This window comes from Neolamprologus brichardi, chromosome 7 (genome assembly GCF_056152115.1).
Source record: "Neolamprologus brichardi isolate AB-2024 chromosome 7, ASM5615211v1, whole genome shotgun sequence".
Classification (NCBI taxonomy): Eukaryota; Metazoa; Chordata; class Actinopteri; order Cichliformes; family Cichlidae; genus Neolamprologus; species Neolamprologus brichardi.
Genome location: NC_142110.1, coordinates 1,303,138 through 1,322,101, shown reverse-complemented (window position 1 = coordinate 1,322,101; position 18,964 = coordinate 1,303,138). Strand labels below are relative to the sequence as shown.

The 18,964-nt window shown below is 42.9% G+C and overlaps 3 protein-coding genes and 1 non-coding gene across 4 annotated transcripts; 2 read left to right on the top strand and 2 right to left on the bottom strand.

Annotated features, from left to right (window-relative positions):
* The first annotated feature begins 980 nt into the window (after positions 1-980).
* arl2bp (ARF like GTPase 2 binding protein) lies at positions 981-4,471 on the top strand. Its single transcript, XM_006795798.3, has 7 exons — positions 981-1,079; positions 1,369-1,438; positions 2,265-2,326; positions 2,397-2,503; positions 2,592-2,677; positions 2,829-2,925; positions 3,083-4,471. Exons 1-7 carry the CDS (start codon positions 983-985, stop codon positions 3,179-3,181), a joined length of 618 nt encoding a protein of 205 aa, XP_006795861.2. The 5' UTR covers positions 981-982; the 3' UTR covers positions 3,182-4,471.
* On the bottom strand, positions 3,803-11,875 carry pllp (plasmolipin). The gene is made up of 4 exons (XM_087842783.1): positions 11,333-11,875; positions 6,673-6,843; positions 5,584-5,697; positions 3,803-4,663 (listed from the first exon to the last, which is right to left on the bottom strand). The coding sequence occupies exons 1-4, from the start codon at positions 11,492-11,494 to the stop codon at positions 4,556-4,558; spliced, it is 555 nt and encodes a 184-aa protein (XP_087698909.1). The 5' UTR covers positions 11,495-11,875; the 3' UTR covers positions 3,803-4,555.
* Positions 11,876-12,646: 771 nt separating this feature from the next.
* Positions 12,647-12,729, bottom strand: trnal-cag (transfer RNA leucine (anticodon CAG)). Its single transcript has one exon. It is a non-coding gene; the product is annotated as a tRNA-Leu (tRNA).
* Positions 12,730-15,983: 3,254 nt separating this feature from the next.
* Positions 15,984-18,370, top strand: LOC148101886 (protein-glutamine gamma-glutamyltransferase 2-like). Its single transcript, XM_087844588.1, has 4 exons — positions 15,984-16,080; positions 17,120-17,290; positions 17,806-18,036; positions 18,205-18,370. The coding sequence occupies exons 1-4, from the start codon at positions 15,984-15,986 to the stop codon at positions 18,342-18,344; spliced, it is 639 nt and encodes a 212-aa protein (XP_087700714.1). The 3' UTR covers positions 18,345-18,370.
* The last annotated feature ends 594 nt before the right edge of the window (positions 18,371-18,964 follow it).

The following is an 18,964-nucleotide window of genomic DNA, read 5'->3' as shown; positions in this document are numbered from 1 at the left end:
TTTGTGTGACTCCTGCTACAAAACCAAACTACTGATACACTCACGGATCATTTTACCCACTGGCCTGTGAAATGTGGACATTTTTAAACACACACAGCAACTCTTTAAGTAACAGATGGATATTAGTCAGGGATCTATTGCTATGTTTTTGTCTTTTGGTGTGTTGGTAATTCATCACAAAGAAGTACAGTGCAGAAAACACTGGGCACTGTCTCAGGCTCACATGAAGCCCGATGCACTCAGAACAGATGTGTCGGGAAAAGTGACACAGCAAAACAGTTTAAACATTATTTTGTATTTAATAAGTCCTTTTGGAAAGTCATGATCCTGCTTGGTATGATAATAACCTACGAAGTCGGATTTGGCTTAAAAATGTACATTAAGTACTTTAAATATAATACGTTATGCTACAGGATAATTACAGATTCGTTAATACCTCACGTTAATGTTGCAGCTGAAGATGATTTTAATTACTTTTACATAATATTACCGATATTAATACGACCTTTTAGATTTCTGTTTTAAATTTGCAATAATATTAATAATAAAACTTTAACTGATACTTTATAATAAAAGTTACGGTCGATCCACCGTCTCATTCACTCTTTTCTTGTGGCACGAACAGAAGAAGTGTACAATCTCCGATTTTCAGCGCTTCTGATGAACGTCAGACAGCATCTGAGTTAAACGTATTTCCTTTTTGCATCTTTAAGCTCCAACAATCATCTGGTTCCGCTGAAACAGGCTAATGATCGTCTGTAGGTGACGGTTTAAAAGTAACAGCCTGATGGAAGAAACGTGAATCATCCTCATGACGAATGATTTGGTGAACAAATAAGTGTAATCTGCAACATTCGTGAACATTTTGATGTATAATATTATTATTATTATTATATTATTAGTAGTACCAGCTGTTTCCCTTCCAAATAAATGTCTTGTTTCGAATGTAGGAACCAATATACGGTAGTTGTTGTTTTACCCGATGGGGCGCGAAGGCGCACAAAGTTCACTCGTTTCCTTGGTAACAGGATTAAGTACGCTAGTGAGCAGTTTAGCCGACATGGACATCAGGGAGCCGGGTGAGTTAAACACGTTAGGACACATTGAATACGTCACGAGACTTCTGTAAATGAACTTTTTCACTTATGAGAAATGGCGGGCATTTAACGCCGCGTGCGTCTTTGATTAGCCGCCTCGGCTAACTGACGTTGCTCGCGCGGGGACTCTGATGAGAGCAAATAACGGAAACACACTTCAAAGCTGATGTTACGTTTGTTGTGAACGTTAGCGCTGGCTACCTGCCTGTTTTATCTTACAGGTGTTAGCAGAAGGGCAGTGTTCACCTGTGTGCTCGCTTTATCTTCTCAGAAATCCGGAGTAGTGGAGACAACATGGTAAACGTGTTCGATACGGACGAGGAGCACTTTGCTATTTCCAGGTGGGTTGTTGTGAAATGCTTTCTAACCGTCTGCAGGAAGCTGACGTCCTGTTTTAAGTCAGATTAGATGCACTTATCGTGGGCATGAATATCAGGGTAATTCTGGGCTTTTTTAGCGATTTCTCTCTTTTTCCAGGGTGGAGTGATTGTTCAGCAAACATGTTTAACGGGTGCAAAAGTCATTTGATGATTTTCTCTTGCTGTGTAAAATCCACCACAGAGCAGGACAGTGTTGCCAACTTAGCGACTTTGTCGCTATATTTAGCGAGTTTTCAGACCCCCTAGCGACTTTTTTCTAAAAAAAGTCGCTAAAAAAAGATGTGAAAGCGCATATCGCTTTTCCTCTCAACAAGCAGCGGGTGCTGTAACGCAGTCAGTTCTTCTTTTACTCTTATGCTGTTTTGTGGATCACAAGGTTTAAAACTACTTATAAACACACACACACAAAGTAACTCCACCAGAGTGCTTATTTCGGGTCACTTTTGCCGGTCCAAGCCCGGATTAAGGAGCAGGGTTGGAATTGTGACATTAAAAAAAACAATAATTGCTAAAATAAATTTAATTTGTAGTTCTAAATAAACTCTAAATGCATTTAGGACGTTTTTTACTCACTTTATGTCTTGTCCACGATGTTATTTCTCTCTCCAGCAGCGTAGGTTACAATTACATTAGCATGACCAATTATGCAAATTAGGTGATGACGTCATTTAGCGACTTCTAGCGACTTTTAGGACAGCCAATAGCGATTTTCCTTACTGAGGAGTTGGCAACACTGGAGCAGGAACTCTGGAGTTTGTGCTGATTTCTCTCCCTTCTCTCCCTTCAGTTCCTCGGCTGCAGACACGGCCTTCGATGGCGTTATTGGCTGCATAGAGGACATCATCATGGGTAGGTGCACTGACAGCGCCACCAGTTAGTGATGAAGACGCTTTCTACATGTCCACTGCTTCTCTTTCAGAGGACGACTTCCAGCAGATTCAGCAGATTTTCATGGAGAAACATTACCGTGAGTTTGATGACTCTGATGAGAACAAGCTCAGCTACACACCCATCTTTAATGAATATGTAAGTGTGGGCAGAGTTCACACTCATACAGAGACGTTCAGTTTTTACAAATACGTTGACTTAAAGCAGAATCTTGGCTGTTATTTAGATCGACCTGCTGGAAAAATACCTGGAGCAGCAGCTGATGGAGAGAATTCCCGGCTTCAGCATGGACACCTTTAAAGAGTTACTCATGTAAGATGTGACAGAAAGTGGAACCTGAACTGAAAGCAACCCATGTGTCAGTTATGTTATGTTGCTCGTAAGAAATGTTATTTTGCAATAGACCACAAGGTGGCACACAAGTACGCTGAAAAAGTGACGAGTTTATCTCCTTCCTCTGCAGGCAGCACAAGGAGGAAGTGTCAGGTGACATCTTTGAGATGTTGCTGACGTTCACTGACTTCATGGCTTTCAAGGAGATGTTTCTGCAGTATAGAGCTGTGAGTTTTCTGTGAGCTGGAGAATAACTATAAAAGTGGCCCCGTTTAAATAACAGGGCAGCTGTGACACGTGGCTCTTTGTTATGAAGTTTTGAACCCTGTGTGTGTGTGTGTGGGGTACTGTACATTAATGCTGGATGTATATGTGTGTTTCTAGGAAAAGGAGGGCCGGTGTCCAGACCTGAGTCAGGGACTGGTGGTCACATCTCTGAACCTCGGAGGCTCCAAGCATGCTGACTTTAATGAATCTCAGTGAATCTCTGGAAAATTGTTCCAGGGCCTTAATGAAAGTGTTCAATTCAGTCTTTTAACGTAAATCTTCTGTCTGTAACGGATAATTTATATTTGTGTTTCTCTGCGTTTTATGTAGAGGGATCAGTGGAAGAGCCTCTGTTTCTGTTTGCCATGAAAGGTTGAAGGTTTTGCCCACTTTCTGTTAACAATCACTTGACTGCATGTGACTGCTTGAAAAGTTAATATTTGTTCAACTGTAATTCATATTTTCATGCTTTCACTCGTGTGCAGTGATTCTGTTTAGCTTTTACTGGAACTGCCTGTTTGAAACAGGAAGTAGAGTATTTCTGTCCCTGTGCTGTGAAACAAATATGCTTCTTTTTTCAGAAAGTAGTAAAGTAGAACTAATATGTTTCATGGACGTAAATTATTTTAACAGTCTTTAAGTTTCGAACTTGTCAAAGTAACGTTTAATGTAAAATGATTGTGTGTGTCTGCAGTTAGTTTTTGGTACAAATTGTTTTTTACGTGTTTAGAAATGTTTCATTTTCCAAGTATATTTATTTCTCCGGTGTTGTTACGATTGTCTGTAAAAAAACAAAAAAAACGATATTTTCAAATAAGCACAAAAGAAAAACCTCAGTCGTTTATTTGAAGTGCGTAGCTGAGCTCTAGCACTCAGCGCAGGATTTCACCAACGTTCAAACTCTTGGTACAAAAAGACTCGCGTGGTTCATAAAGGCACGTCCAGCACAGCAGGAGAGGAGCAGAATCACACAAAAACAGTACTCCACGCCTGTGGAACAATATTTGAATCATGCAGAAATATCAGTGTCAGTGTGTCAGCATCATGATTATTTTCCTACAGGTGCATTATGGGTGGTTTTATTGCTAAAAGGCTCTGTTAGGCCCAGTAAACCCAAACTGTGAAGCCAACTTTCAGTGGTTTCATCCTCATCTTCTTGTTGATAGATGCAGAATGCAGCAGAGAACTGCCCAACGCCCAAAGCTGGAGGTCGAGATCTGCAGTCCTCCCTTAGCTAACAGGTTTATCCACTGGTGATCTCAGACTAACCAAATAACCCTCCACTGTAGTTAGTACATGCAGCCTGTGCTTGTTTTTTTTTTAATGCTACTCACATTTTCAGATTTTGTTCAATTATTACTGAAATTTATAACTTTATGTACATAATAATTCAAGTGTATTTTTAATGCAATCTGGGATTATTACATTTCGTAGTATTAATACAGTATATTTACTGTGTTACTGGGATGGCTAAAACAATAAACCACCTGGAACAGGTTTCATCTCGTGGTTATTATCAGGGTTCGCCTCAGTCAGGATCTGAGTTTTGTGAGCGTTGTTCCTGGGAGGGGCACCGCTGGCCGCACAGCCCTAAGTCGGCACTGTGTTGGTGGCGGCGTTTCCTCCGTCCTCCTTCCAGTCCAAGTAGGAGAAGAAAGCACTGGCCGCGTACACCAAGGTCACCGCAGCACCAAAGAACTGCAGCGAAGGAAAATGAGAAGAGACACGGTTACACCGCCGAAGGGACGCCAGGAAGCAGAGCAAACGTCTGAAATTCTTATCAGCCATCATAAATCACAGTGATGTTTATGTTTCTGAATTCATATCTATACCAAGCCCAGCTGTGTGATTTAGCAGATTAAACAATGTACTAGTGGGACTTTATCTCTATAATATAGACAGGAGTGGCTCAGAGGCAGCTTCTGATAAGAGTGTGTGTGTGTGTGTGTGTGTGTGTGAAATCATGTGATCAATGCTTCTGCTGAAGCTGTAAACCAGGACAGACTTTGACCTGCAGGAGGAACTATAAAACACACCGATACAGGAGATGTGATGTTTCTGCCAATGGAAGTCATACGTCACCTGCCACTTTATAAGGCACACCTTTTCAGCTGCTCATTATTGCAAATATCTAAACAGTCGCTCACTTGGCAAGAACTCGGTGCGTTTAGGCGTGCAGGCCTCGCCAACACAGCCTTTGATTGTTGGTGTCAGACAGGCAGTTTAATTATTTCAGACACTACTGATCTGTTCCTCAAACTCTTGAAACGAGAGTTCACTGTACTCGAATGGCCTCCGCAGTCACAACATCTCCATTAAATAGAGAAGCTTTCCGATTTGATGATGTGGAAAACCATCACGGATGTGTAGCCGATGAATCTGTAGAAACTGTGATGCTGTGATAGCGTGGACGAAAAACTCGGATCAATATTTCCAGCATCGTGTTGAATCTGTGCCATGAAGAAATTAAGCTGTTCTGAAGGCAGAAGGTCGTTCCCAGCACTAGCAGGAGTAGCGAGCGGCACACCTAATCAAATACACCGAGTGCGTTATAAAAGGCCGTTCTGTGTTTCCTGGACATTGGGCTAGTTTGTGAGATAGTGTGAGTGGCGACTTACTGCAGCAGCTGCCAAATGTCCATAGATATACCAGTGGTAGGAAGTCACATGAGCTGCGTTGGTGATGAAAGCAGTGAGATAGAGGACTGTGGCTGCGCTAAAATACACCATCACCTGAAACAAATGGAGAAAACAAACATTACATCAATGCACAATAACTCGCCGTCTTCCTGCCACGCTGTGCCCCTCTGTGGCCTTGCATCCTCGTCTTTTTCTCTTTCTATCTTTGAGCCGTTTCTGCAGCCTCGTCATCGTCACCACTTCATCAGAGTGGTACAGATTAGTATCGCTGACGTTCATGCACCGTCTCTCAAAACTGACGACCAAACATCCAAACTGCAAAATCAAGGAACCGGTAACGGTTTCTAATACAACCCGCGACTACGGGTGTAATTCCCCTGTAATTAAACTAAACTTCAACATATTTTATTTAAAATTATGATGTCATTATATTCACATACAAACATTTCAAGTTATTAACAGTAGACTGAGGATGTAATGAGTCGCGGTTTTACAGGAAACAAAAGAATCATTACACTGTAATTAATTCAAATAATGTAATTTTAAGTGATTTACTAATCATAAATCAAACAATTTTCCTATTTTACATAAATGGTAAATGGCCTGTATTTGTATAGCGCTTTTACTAGTCCCTAAGGACCCCAAAGCACTTTACACACCCAGTCATACACTGGTGGAGGCAGCTACATTGTAGCCACAGCTGCCCTGGGGTAGACTGACAGAAGCAAGGCTGCCACATCTGGCCACCACCAGTAGGCGGTAGGTGAAGTGTCTTGCCCAAGGACACAACGACAGAGACTGTCCGAGCCGGGGCTCGAACCAGCAACCTTTCAATTACAAGGTGAACTCCCAACTCTTGAGCCACGATCATAAGTATGCTGTACTTTGAGGGATGCAGGGTGTGTTGTGCTGGAGACACATTATACTGTAGCTGCGGTACAATTAATTCTTTGTTTCCTGGTTTTTCTAATGTAACAACTTTTAAGTAGTTAAATGCACTGAAACGATGCCCGAAGTCACAGGTGGTTTATAAAATGTTGCCAAGGAACATCTCCGTCTCTCACATACCGTCAGGGGCCATGGGACAGCAGGCAGTTTTTGTGTGACACCAAACAGGATGACGAAGAAGAGGACGGTGGTGAGGATCCACAGAGTGATGGCGACAAACAATACCCAGCCATACGCTCCTCCCACTACATAGGAGCCTGCTATCAGCGCCCAGTGGAGCAGCCCAAAAACCTAAATAGGTGAGAGGGAGGAAACAACAGGTGCATCAGTTTGAGGGCACGAAAAATAAAGTTATGTAAACAGTTATTACATCAAAAAACAAACAAATGGTGAATGCTGTTCTACTCTGAGCACTCAAAGTGCTTTTTACATGAATCCATCCAGTTAAACAGACGTTTCTATACCTTGGCTAACATTCACACAGAGCAACTACCGACCTTCTGATTGGTAGATAACCGGCTCTACATCTGCTGGGTCACAGGTAAGCAGTAGTTATTGTGTTAGACGGAGCATGCAAGAACAACGTAACCACCTCCAGCAACTGTATCCATTATGTGTGGTTTCATTTTTGAGTCTTAGAATTAATATATACCAACATTTACAGCACACATGGCTGTTGTAATCTTTCTCCAACCATCAACTTCTGAGGAAAACACCAGCTGTTGAATGCTTTGCGATGCTCAGCAGATATTCGCCAGCAGATCTCAGATTTTAGGATAATCTCGTAACCTGAGGTCACTGATGTCCAGATAAGCACCACAGACTGTCTGTGACACTGAGGTGGGCAGGCTGTTTTCACGGGGATCTTAAAAGTCAGGCTGACCGACTCTTGCAGGTAGTGTACAAAACACACGAGGCGTCCCTCTTTCCCTGCACGCATGTCTCCCTGCTTCAGTCTCATGAGAAAGGACATGACCGTCCATTATGTATGCACAGGTCAGGTTTCACTTTTTACACACATGCATACGCAGCACGCTCTCCAAAGTAGACCTTTGCTAAGCAGCTGCATCATAACGAGCTTTTCTCTTCTGAACCGAAGGAAGAGGAAATCATTTGAACTTCCTGAGTAAAACAGTAAAGTCCAGCTGTGATGGACATGTTCGACCAGGGAGTCTGCTGTGACACTGCTGTGTAAACTGTGTTTACCAAAATCAGCGAGGACCTTGAATGAAACAGAGGGCATTCACCCTGTCGCGCTGGATAAAGTGGTTCCTATTAGAGGACAACTCTGCACCATAAAGTGTTCTAAATATATCATTTAATGGCCAAACAATCGTTCAAGTTAAACTGTGTGCTCGAGCACAGCAGCAGGAGTTTATGCATTATGCAAATGCATTTTATAATGGAGTGTGCAGGGCATGTTGTATATTAATACTGCATCAGGACCTGAAACAGGAGACTAATCGTGTTCTGCTAATTTCAGAGTAAGGACAGGTGAAAAGATGTTTGTTTTTAAAAATGTGTGCAAAAATATTGCTGAGACTAATTTGTTGTTTTTTTATGTTGATGTTGTTGATGTGGAGATGAAAAATCAACAAGGTGGTGCTAAACATTATGGATATCAAACAATGACGTCACAATGTTTCAGCCGCAGCAAACTTTACTCTCACATTATTACTTCTGTTTTTTCATTGTGGAAACAGCGTCTGGGAAGAAAGGGTGTGTTTCAGTTTTAATAAACGCTCGTCAAACAACAGCTAATTTAACATTTTGAGGGCATTGTTTTCAGTTCAACTTTATTTATACAGCGCCGAATCACAACAGCAGTCGCCTCAAGGCAAAAAACCCAACAATTATATGACCCCCTATGAGCAGCACTTTGGCGACAGTGGGAAGGAAAAACTCCCTTTTAACAGGAAGAAACCTCCAGCAGAACCAGGCTCAGGGAGGGGCGGGGCCATCTGCTGTGATTGGTTGATGAGAGAAGGAAAACAGGATGTGGACTGATACACAGAGTACGCAAGGTACAGCAAAAGTTTGCAGCAGTGAAGGAATAGATTTTAAGATTTTTTTTAAGATTAGGCTTCAAACTTTCCTTTTTGCTAAAGCATATAGTTAGGGCTGGACCAGGTGACCCTGATTCCTCCCTTAGTTATGCTGCAATAGATGTAGGCTGCCGGGGATTCCCATGATGCATTGAGTTTTTCCTTTCCAGTCACCTTTCTCACTCACTATGTGTTAATAGACCTCTCTGTGTTGAATCATATCTGTTATTAATCTCTGTCTCTCTTCCACAGCATGTCTTTATCCTGTCTTCCTTCTCTCACCCCAACCAATCACAGCAGATGGCCCCGCCCCTCCCTGAGCCTGGTTCTGCCGGAGGTTTCTTCCTGTTAAAAGGGAGTTTTTCCTTCCCACTGTCGCCAAAGTGCTGCTCATAGGGGGTCATATGATTGTTGGGCTTTTCTCTGTATCTATGAAGCACCTTGAGGCGACTTTTGTTGTGATTTGGCGCTGTATAAATAAAATTGAATTGAATTGAATTGAATTGAATGCAGTGTAGGTAATCCAGGATAACTTTATATTATAATATAATATCTTTATGTTATATATTAGTCCTGTGAGTTAAACCTGTGATGAGCTCTTTCCGTCAGCAGTCATAGATAAAGACGTGTGTGTCTGCACCATTAATCAGATGACACAGAATTTAAATGTGTGTCAACAAGTTTCTGTTTATGCTCCATAAACCTTCCTGGCTATCAATAAACAATAAAAATGACTGCATGCTGCTTTACTGTGCGGCGTACAGTCAGAAAGCTTCACTATCAGAGAGTGGCACAGAGCCTGGAAAATGAAATCAATGATGGTGTCTGCTTATGTAAATAGTTTTTTCTCCAGATAAATCTAATTGTGTGAAGTACCAGGGAAGGTGAACAGTGGTCCAGTGGTCGGTCCAATCTGCCCCCCCCCCTCTCTCAGGTATGTACTGGCTTTAGGCAAAGGAAACATGGCTGACTAACGTCTGAGAGGTGGGGGAGGTCTTTGGCTCCTCCTGTCACACTCCACTGATCTCCCCAGCATTGCACTAAAACTGCAGGAGCAACCGTGCACGGCAGCGTCCCTGTGAATGTTCAGACTGAAACGTGTCACCTGTCCGGGCTTTATTAGGTGCAGTTTTTGCTGACATTTCATGGTGTTGTAGTAGTAGGTTGGGTAAAAGTCAGCACGGAAGAGTAATAACGTTTTGCTTTAATCATTAACTCAGACAAATCACTTCATTTAGTCTTTTTAAGGTTTAAATTGCCAAAGACAGGCACGGGTGTTAATCCATCCTAACAATATTTCTCCCCAGGTGTGAAATACGTGAACAGGAGTTCAGTCTTTTGCAGCTGCATTGAGCTGCGTTCAGCCCACCATGAGGATCATTACACTTCTTGCTGCAGTGGAATTTATAGTCTTCAGTGTTTAAATGGGTCAGGCTGTCCAAAGGTTAATAAGACGTGCACATATCCTCACTGTACACCAGGCGATGTGGAGTAAACGACTGTAGCTCAGGGCTTCTTGTGTTTGTTTATTAAGCTTTTATGACTTTTTTTGGCAACTCAGCAAACACACTTCTGTCATAAACCAACAGCACCGTCATACTATCAAATTATAGAGTAGATACTGTAAGGCAAGCAGTTGCCTCAAGCTCCCTCACAGATGTTTGAGTCCTAGTTAGTTTGCTTGCTGCTCTGTGCTGAACATAAACCATACAGATGCTGGCAAGTTTCTTTTTCTACTCTTGTATTGTGTCATTAAAGGCTTATATCCTTGAAATAGTCCACTCAGGCACACGGGAGCTTCACCGAGCTTCAGTATAAGATAATTAATGATTATTTAAAAAAAATTTGTGTAAAGCAACGAGTTTGACAACAATAAAAGGGGAGGTGAAAATAAGCATCATATTTAAAGGACCTTTCCAGCACCTCCCACCAGAGGTAATGTACAACATGTTCATAATGCAACACTCTGCAAAAAACCTCCAAACATCCAAAGTAAAGAAAATCTTCAGTGCTTTTAAAAATAAAGCATCGAAGGCAGTTTTAAAATTTACTTAAAGTCTTTTCAGCAATAAGGGGCGTGTCCATCTCTAGAGGTTGAGTCACCTTGATTAGCTTTTCCATGCTGAACAACCCCAAAGCATTTTAAATTGGCCATTCATAAACAAATCACTCCATCATTTATCATTAAATCCTTCTCTCACCTCAACCAATCACAGCAGATGGCCCCGCCCCTCCCTGAGCCTGGTTCTGTTGGAGGTTTCTTCCTGTTAAAAGGGAGTTTTTCTTTCCCACTGTCGCCAAAGTGCTGCTCATAGGGGGTCATATGATTGTTGAGTTTTCTCTGTATCTATTATTGTAGGGTCGACCTTACAATTTAAAGCACCTTGAGGTGACTGCTGTTGTGATTCGGCGCTGTATAAATAAAGTTGAATTGAAAACAACCCCCTCAAAATGTTAAATTAACTGTTGTTTGACGAGCGTTTATTAAAAACTACAGTTACAGGCTGTTTTAGGAACTTACTTTTGTATCTTCAGTGTGAAAATTGTGTTCGAACACTAAATATTTTTATGTTTCTGTCCGTCAAAAAGTCACAATGGCTAAGATGGACCGATGCCCTGCTGGTTTATAGTGCAAGAGGTTTCAGAACATAAAATAAGAAGAGTAGGCATCCCTCCCACTAAACAGAGCAGAGTGCAGGACAGACAGAAGAGTAATCATTTAGTTGGTTACATACAATTTCAGCGATCATCAGCATAGCTGGGATGCTTCGGATAAATGAAAAGTCCACCCTGGAGGATATGCTTCCAGGCAGCCCTCGGATGCTGTTCCCACCGTGGGAGTTCTGGGAGTTAGGGACGCTGGTCTCTGTGGTAACTTTGGACGGGAAGTCTGCCATGACTAAGCTCTCACAGACGCAGCTGCCACAATAACAGAGTCCTTAAGTGTTCTCAATAAAAGGTTCTGATGAAAAATCGATTCCCTACGTTGACTGGAGGCACCAGCAAATCTCAATCTTCAAATAGTTAAGAAAAATAAAAAATATGACAAAACAGAATCATTCAAAACCCCGACGCCTTCAAAAATGAAAAAATAAATAAAAAAGAAACAAAATCCCTCCACTGAGTTAAAGAGGAGCCCCCCAGCCAGACCTACAGGTTCAGGTATCAGCTGTCAGTGTCTCCACCTGCTCTGACAGGTGTGTAATGGTGGAGGCGGTGTGAGTCTCTACACATTGCCTTCTCCTTTTCCCTCTGACACACCCACACACATATTGAGTGCGTCGTCATCTTCTCCCCATCTGCTTTGGGTTGCTCTCTTTTGCTCCCCTGGCACCTCCCATATGCAGGCTGCTCACCTGCAGCGCTTCAGTCACTAATGTGTTTGAACTCCGGGAGGAGGGAGGAAAAAACAACACAAGCCGGTGGTGCCCTCTAGGCGTGGAGCTCGCAGATGTTTGTTCTTCCCCTGTGGACTGATAAGAAGGGATGACACAACGCTGCATTCCTTAGTTTAATCAATAACACATATGGATGGATGCTGTGGATGTTTTAATGTTTAACTCAAAAAATCCACTAACCCAAACTGTCAGTTAAGGAGTTGAAAATTGCAGCATACTTTGTTTGCTTTTTCTTCTATTGCTTTCTTTATTATTTGCTTTGCTGTTCATAAAGACCGTAGCTTGAAAGATTAAACAGTCAGAATACACTGAAAAATATGGAGCTATTAAAAAGAAATAATTTTAATTCTTTGCAACTATTAAAGAATTACTGCATAAATAGACCAAAACAAAGCAAAGAAAAAAAAATTAAAGCCAGAAATATTTTTCTCACTGATGATATAATGAGAAACAAAATCTCCATAAATTTATGTTAACTAAATTTTATTAATTAATTATTGAAATTCTTATCCTCTCCTTGGGAGACATGCCATCTATTTGAATATTATGTGTTATAGTGTTTGTGGTGTAGTGAACATCGATTTTTGGCGTGTGGAAACAGTTTTAAACATGTAAAACATTTTTAGAAGTAACAATCGAACAAAAACGTGATGTCAGAAGTGGGATTCGAACCCACGCCTCCAGGGGAGACTGCGACCTGAACGCAGCGCCTTAGACCGCTCGGCCATCCTGACTGATAACAATCCAACAACAAAATCAGGTCAATATAGCTCTACATGCAGTTATTCTTTTTGCGCAGATCATCTGTAAAGACTGAGCACGGAAACGTTTTTCTGTTTAGCGGAACATCGGTTCCGGTTTCCTCGCCCTCCCTCTGCTGGTGATTCTGGTTAATAAGCGTCTCACGGAATGACTCCACGTGAGACAGGTTACACAGTCACCCTCTATTACCTATACGGTTTCAGTTTTATTTCCCGTGTTATTATAATCGTATTCTCTCCCATTTCAAGTTTATTTATTTATTTATTTTATTAACCTTTATTTAACCAGGAAGATCCCACTGAGATTAAAAACCTCTTTTTCAAGGGACACCTGGCCAAGAGCAGCAGCAAGTGTCTCACAGTTACAGAAATTAATTAAACACAGGCAGCAACAACACACATAAATGAAAAAAATAGTTAATTAAATAATTAATTAAAATTCAATAAAATTCTAATAAAAAATAAAAAATCAGTTAAAGTAACAAATCGATATAATTGAAACAGTTGCATGTTATGGGCTCGTCCTCAAGGATTCATAATTTAGATTTAAAAGCAATTAATGAAATGAATTCGGTCATTTTCCATTCTTTCTGCAGTTTGTTCCAAGCCGAGGGTGCTAAACGAACAAAAGCTCTTTTACCAAATTCAGTTCGGGCAAATGGAACAGAAAGCAACAAGTAACCATGCGGACGAAGAGAATACCGACCAGCATGTTTCATTGCAAGCAGGGAACATATATAAGAAGGCAGCAACCCAAGTATGGCCTTATATATAAAACTGTATAGATGAGAGTTCCTCAGACTTTCCAAATCCTACCTGAGAATAATGGATTGGATTTATATAGCGCTTTTCAAGGCGCTATATGGGCAAGGCACCCAAAGCGCTTTACAATGCCACTATTCATTCGCTCTCACACTCTGGTGGAGGCTTCAGTTGTAGCCACAGCTGCCCTGGGGCAGACAGAAGCGAGGCTGCCGTATTGCGCCATCGGCCCCTCTGGCCAACACCAGTAGGCGGTAGGTGAAGTGTCTTGCCCAAGGACACAACAACCAGGACAGAGAGCCCGGGGATCGAACCGGCGACCTTCTGGTTACAGATGCGCTTCCCAACCCCCTGGTTGGTGATGTCTGAGATTCACAGTTAGTGATGAACCTCAGAGAAGCATGATACACAATATCAACCATTCGAAGACACTGAGCAGAAGCCTTCATATATAGAATTCAATTCAACTCAATTTTATTTATACAGCGCCAAATCACAACAACAGCCGCCTCATAGCGTTAGTGAGTCTGTGAGTTCTGGATTTCATATTTCTGAACCTCCGCCCTGAGGGCAGAAGTGTGAACAGTCCGTGTTGGGGGTGTGTGGGGTCTTTGAGGATGGAGGCAGCTCTCCTCTGGACTCTGCGATGGTAGATGCTCTGCAGAGAGGGCAGCGGAGTTCTGATGATCTTCTCCGCGGTTGTTATCACTCTCTACAGGCATTTGCGGTCCATAGCAATAGAGCTGCCGTACCATGCAGTGATGCAGCTGGTCAGGGTGCTCTCCACAATGAAGCTGTAGAACCTGCTGAGGATCTTGGCCGACATACCAAATTTTCTCAGTCTTCTCAGGAAATACAGCCGCTGCTGAGCCTTCTTGACCAGCTGTGTGGTGTTCAGTGTCCAGGTGAGGTCCTCAGAAATGTAGACGCCCAGGTACCTAAAGCTGCTCACCCTCTCCACTTCAAGGCCCCGGATAGACAGCGGTGGGTGAGGGCTCCTCTTCTTCCTCGTGTCCACTATCATCTCCTTTGTCTTGTCAGTGTTGAGGGTGAGGTTGTTGTCCTCACACCATGACACCAGACCGGCCTCCTCGCTCCTATAAGCTGCTTCGTCTCCTTCAGTGATGCGAGCGATCACTGCAGTGTCGTCCGCGAACTTCAAAATGATGTTGTCTTTGTTGGAGGCCGATCCTGTCGGACTGAGGCCTGCCAGTCAAAAAGTCCTGTAGCCAGTCACATAGGGTGGGGTGCAGGCCGAGTGTTGCCAGCTTGGTGAGTTTGTGTGGGATGACAGTATTGAAAGCGGAGCAACAAAACAACAAAAAGTACCCTGATGTATGAGTCTTTGTTTTCCAGGTGGGAGACGGAATAGTGAAGAGCAGCAATGATGGTGTCTGATGTGGACATATTGGACCGGTAGGCATACGGCAGGGGGTCCAAAGTGTCTGTGATGTTGCTCTGGATGTAGGCCAGCACCACTCTCTCAAAACACTTCACAATGATTGGAGTGAGTGCAACTGGTCTATAGTCGTTCAGGCAGGTGGGGCTTTTCTTGGGGAGAAGGATGATGGTTGTGGTCTTGAAGCATGTGGGGACAGTGTTCTGGCTGAGGGAGAGGTTGAAAATGGAGGTAAGGACCTCTACCAGCTCATTGGCACATGCTTTAAGAGCCCGTCCCGGGATGTTGTCTGGTCCTGCTGCCTTGCGGGGGTTGATTCTTCTCAGGGCTTTGAGCACCTGGTCTATTGTGACTGCTGGCGGGTGTGGGTGGTCTGGGGGGTTTGGAGGGTCTGGGAGGTCTCGAAGCGGGTGTAGAATGCATTGAGATCGTCCAGAAGACTGCCTGTAGAGCTGATGCTGCTGGTGCTGGTGGTAACCCTATACTCTGTGATGTGCTGCAGGCCTTCCCACATCCGCCTGGGGTCAGCAGAAGAGTAGAAGCCATCCAGCTTCTCTCTGTACCCCCTCTTAGCTGCTGTGATGGCTTTCCTCAGTCTATACTTCGCAGCTTTGTACTCCGTCTCATTGCCTGATCTAAATACGAGAGACCGAGTGTGTCGTACTTGACTGTTGATCCAGCGCTTCTGGTTGGGAACTTTCTGACTCGTGTGGTAGGCACAATATTGTCAACACAGGTGCAGATGTACCCAGTCACATATTCAGCGTAGTCCTGTATGTTGACTTTGACGTTGAGTTCATGGCCGTGTGCAGAGGATGCCCAGCATTGTCCATAATGTCCAGCAGTTTCTTTAGTGTCCTTTTCTCTGCCACAATCACCAGAGTGTCCAGCTTCATGCCGACCACAGAGCCAGCCTTCCTGATCAGTTTTTCCAGCCTGGATGAGTCCTTTATCACATTGCACCTTCACAGGACTCGTTGTAGACTTGAAGATCTTGAAGATCTCCAGATGTCCTAGGCGGTTAAGGAGTCTTGAGTGACTGGTATGGAGTGGGATTCAAACCACCATGGAGCTCTGGGATGACCCAAGACCCAATCTCAACATCTTTCCATGGTCTCAGCAGTTTGTTTTCCAGACGGCATGTTCCCTGTTGTCTGTGCGACGTATTTGGTTAACCACCTGTTTGGTAGCTGTGACCAACACTGTCCTGTTTTGATGGTTCACATATAATTATTACAAAAGAGTGATATTTGTTGATAATTTCAGAAGAACATAGATAAGTATGAGGAAATTTCTACTCTAATTTAGTGTGAGTGAACCATCCATCAAGCTAACATGTTAAAAAAGTTTAATTTTGAAGGATACTGAAGCTTTTCCAAAGGTTTTCTTTGGACTTTGGCTGCTTTTTCACTCAGTTTCAGTTCAGTCATTGCACCTGATTATTTTTAACTATTCAGATATTTTCTGAGTTTTTAATGCTTAACACTGAGCTATAAATCAGTCATTTGCATAAAAAGGCAACTAAGACAACCTCAATATTACTGAAGCAGCGGGGGGATCATCTCGACACAACACAGGACAAAAGAGAGCCAACGTTCAAAGAAGAGCTTTGAATATCCTTCAAGATATCTGGACAATTATTACTGGGGACTACTTAACAATATATTACAAGAAAGCTTGGCTAAGAGAGTTCAGGCTGTGTTGAAGAATTAGGATGGTCATGAGGGGTGGCCACAACACTACTGGCCTCGTGCATCAGTTTATTGAGTCTGTTGGCATCTGTGACCCTTGTGTAAATCACCTACCATATGATTTCCTAAGGTCAAATAACCCAGGATGTGAGGGGGCACTAAGGCGTCTGGGAAGGATCTCAAAACTGGATTATAGATGGCAGACAGCTGGGGTTGTAACCAATGTTCCCTCTAATTTTTCATGTGATGGACTGTGATGGAAACCATGCAAGTTTGTGTCAAGACACTTAGAGCGACATATCGGTCTTAAAGACGAAGCAGTGCGATAGCAAACCGCAGCAGTAAGTCTCATCTTTTATGTTTCAGGTTTATGTCTGTATCTGTCTCTTTAACATCAAAGAGACATTTTGACATGTGTCCCCACGTGTGACTCAACCTATATAATTAAACCATAATAACGGAGCTGAATTGTAGACAGACTGCTGAACTTTGCCTCTGCTGTTCGTCTTAGGTTTGATTAGTGATGTGGATCTGAGACGTCGTGAGAACAACTCGGCACACCGCACCAGGGAGATCGATCAAAAGCGCTTGATTGTCCGTAGGGGTCAGCCCTTCTCCATCACTGTGCAGTGTAATGGCTCTTTGCCCCCCAAACACCACTTGGATCTAGTCCTGCACCTCGGTGAGTACAGGCTGACCAGGAAGGAGCTGTAACGATAGAAAAGATTAAACTCGAGTCTTCTGGGGAACATTGCAAAGAAAGCATCTTGTTTTGGAAGATTTCTTTAGTCAGTCAGCGACCTTATAAGAACTGTAACTCATTAATAAGTCAGTATCAGTTCGTACGTCCTTTCTTATGCTGTCTCAATTTCAACTACAACTTCAAATTGACTTGAGAATTACATAACAAGTTACAATATTAGTTTTAATGTATATTTATACAGTTATACACAGCTTGTTTGTACCTTTGTAAAAGAAGAAATCATCAAACACTGATTGTTAGTAAATATTGTGTGTACAATAGACTGTACTTTTACGTATGTAGCAAAACTGGGTCTACACATAAGTCTATTGATCCCCAACACTGAACTCTTCCTGATCATTCAGATTTATATCCATCACTTGCTGTGTAAAGCTGAACACCTGTTCCACACATGCTGTTGTTTCTGACCCAGAAGGCTTTGTTTGTTTCACCAGGTAAGAGAGACGAGGTGGAGATCAAGGTTCAGAAGGTGCGTGGAGCTGGGGACACGTGGTGGTTTAACCAGCAGGGAGCACAAGATGAAATGCTGCTGACTCTGCACAGTCCAGCAGATGCTATAATTGGCCAGTACAGTCTGGCTGTGCTGCTGATGTCACCGGACGGACGCATTTTAGAGAAAAAGGACAAAATGAGTTTCCACCTGCTCTATAACCCCTGGTGCAAAGGTAAAGTGTGTGCTCTCTGTGCGTCTGATTGCTTCAGCAGGTCAGACTGAGTTTCATTTGCTTTTTCTGCGATTACGATGAATTTAATTCCACAATAAGCAAAATGATCAGATTACAACTGAAGATTTCATATTAGCAACACTGTCGTGGTCTTTATGCGTTTACCAGACGATGTGGTGTATCTGCCTGACGAGACTCAGCTGCAGGAGTACATCATGAACGAAGAAGGAATAATCTACATGGGGACCTGGGAATACATCAAAAGCATTCACTGGAATTATGGACAGGTAACACACACAAACATTTAAAGTGTGACTGGGCTGAATACATCTGTGTCTGTCAGCCCAGTGGGGGCTGGTGTGAACTGTCACAGCAGTGTGGCAGAGACTCTCAGGCTTTGGCTGGATCAGAAAATCTGTCAGTTGTCTGGAGGAAACATCTGGATGCGATGTGTCAGAATGTAACCAGACCACACAAACAAAGGCTCGCCCATTCACAGGTAGCTGCGAGGGCAGAGAGGATGGCTAACAGGCAGACTGTGGGTGTAACAGATGCACACGTACAGTGGGGGAAATAATACGAATCTGTGGAGGGAGAAACCAAGCACACCATTGTTTTTCTTGTGACATTACCAATAAGTTTGATGTGTCACATGGTCCTCTTGCTATTGAAAAAACAAAAGTTGTATCCAAGATGGCCGACTTCTAAATGGCCACCATGGTCACCACCCATCTTGAGGAGTTTGCCCCTCACATATACTAATGTGCCACAAACAGGACTTTAATATCACCAACCATTCCTATTTTATTACGGTGTATCCATATAAATGGCCCAGCCTGTGTATTTGCACATTTATTTTTGCTGCTAACTGTGCACCTCACCCTCCTCTTTCTTTTCCCACACGTCTGCACTGCAGATGCTCTATATC

Bases quoted from the DNA above. Each gene is read 5' to 3' on its own strand.
- arl2bp (XM_006795798.3), top strand. From the start codon at position 983: ATGGGGCGCGAAGGCGCACAAAGTTCACTCGTTTCCTTGGTAACAGGA. The intron at 2,504-2,591 runs GTAAGTGTGGGC...GCTGTTATTTAG, and splicing joins CACCCATCTTTAATGAATAT to ATCGACCTGCTGGAAAAATA. The intron at 2,678-2,828 runs GTAAGATGTGAC...CTTCCTCTGCAG, and splicing joins ACCTTTAAAGAGTTACTCAT to GCAGCACAAGGAGGAAGTGT.
- pllp (XM_087842783.1), bottom strand. From the start codon at position 11,494: ATGGCAGACTTCCCGTCCAAAGTTACCACAGAGACCAGCGTCCCTAAC. The intron at 6,844-11,332 runs GTATGTAACCAA...TCACCTATTTAG, and splicing joins TGCTGATGATCGCTGAAATT to GTTTTTGGGCTGCTCCACTG. The intron at 5,698-6,672 runs GTATGTGAGAGA...CATTTGTTTCAG, and splicing joins CTGTCCCATGGCCCCTGACG to GTGATGGTGTATTTTAGCGC.
- LOC148101886 (XM_087844588.1), top strand. From the start codon at position 15,984: ATGGAGCTCTGGGATGACCCAAGACCCAATCTCAACATCTTTCCATGG. The intron at 16,081-17,119 runs GTATTTGGTTAA...TGTTCGTCTTAG, and splicing joins TTCCCTGTTGTCTGTGCGAC to GTTTGATTAGTGATGTGGAT. The intron at 17,291-17,805 runs GTGAGTACAGGC...TTGTTTCACCAG, and splicing joins GGATCTAGTCCTGCACCTCG to GTAAGAGAGACGAGGTGGAG.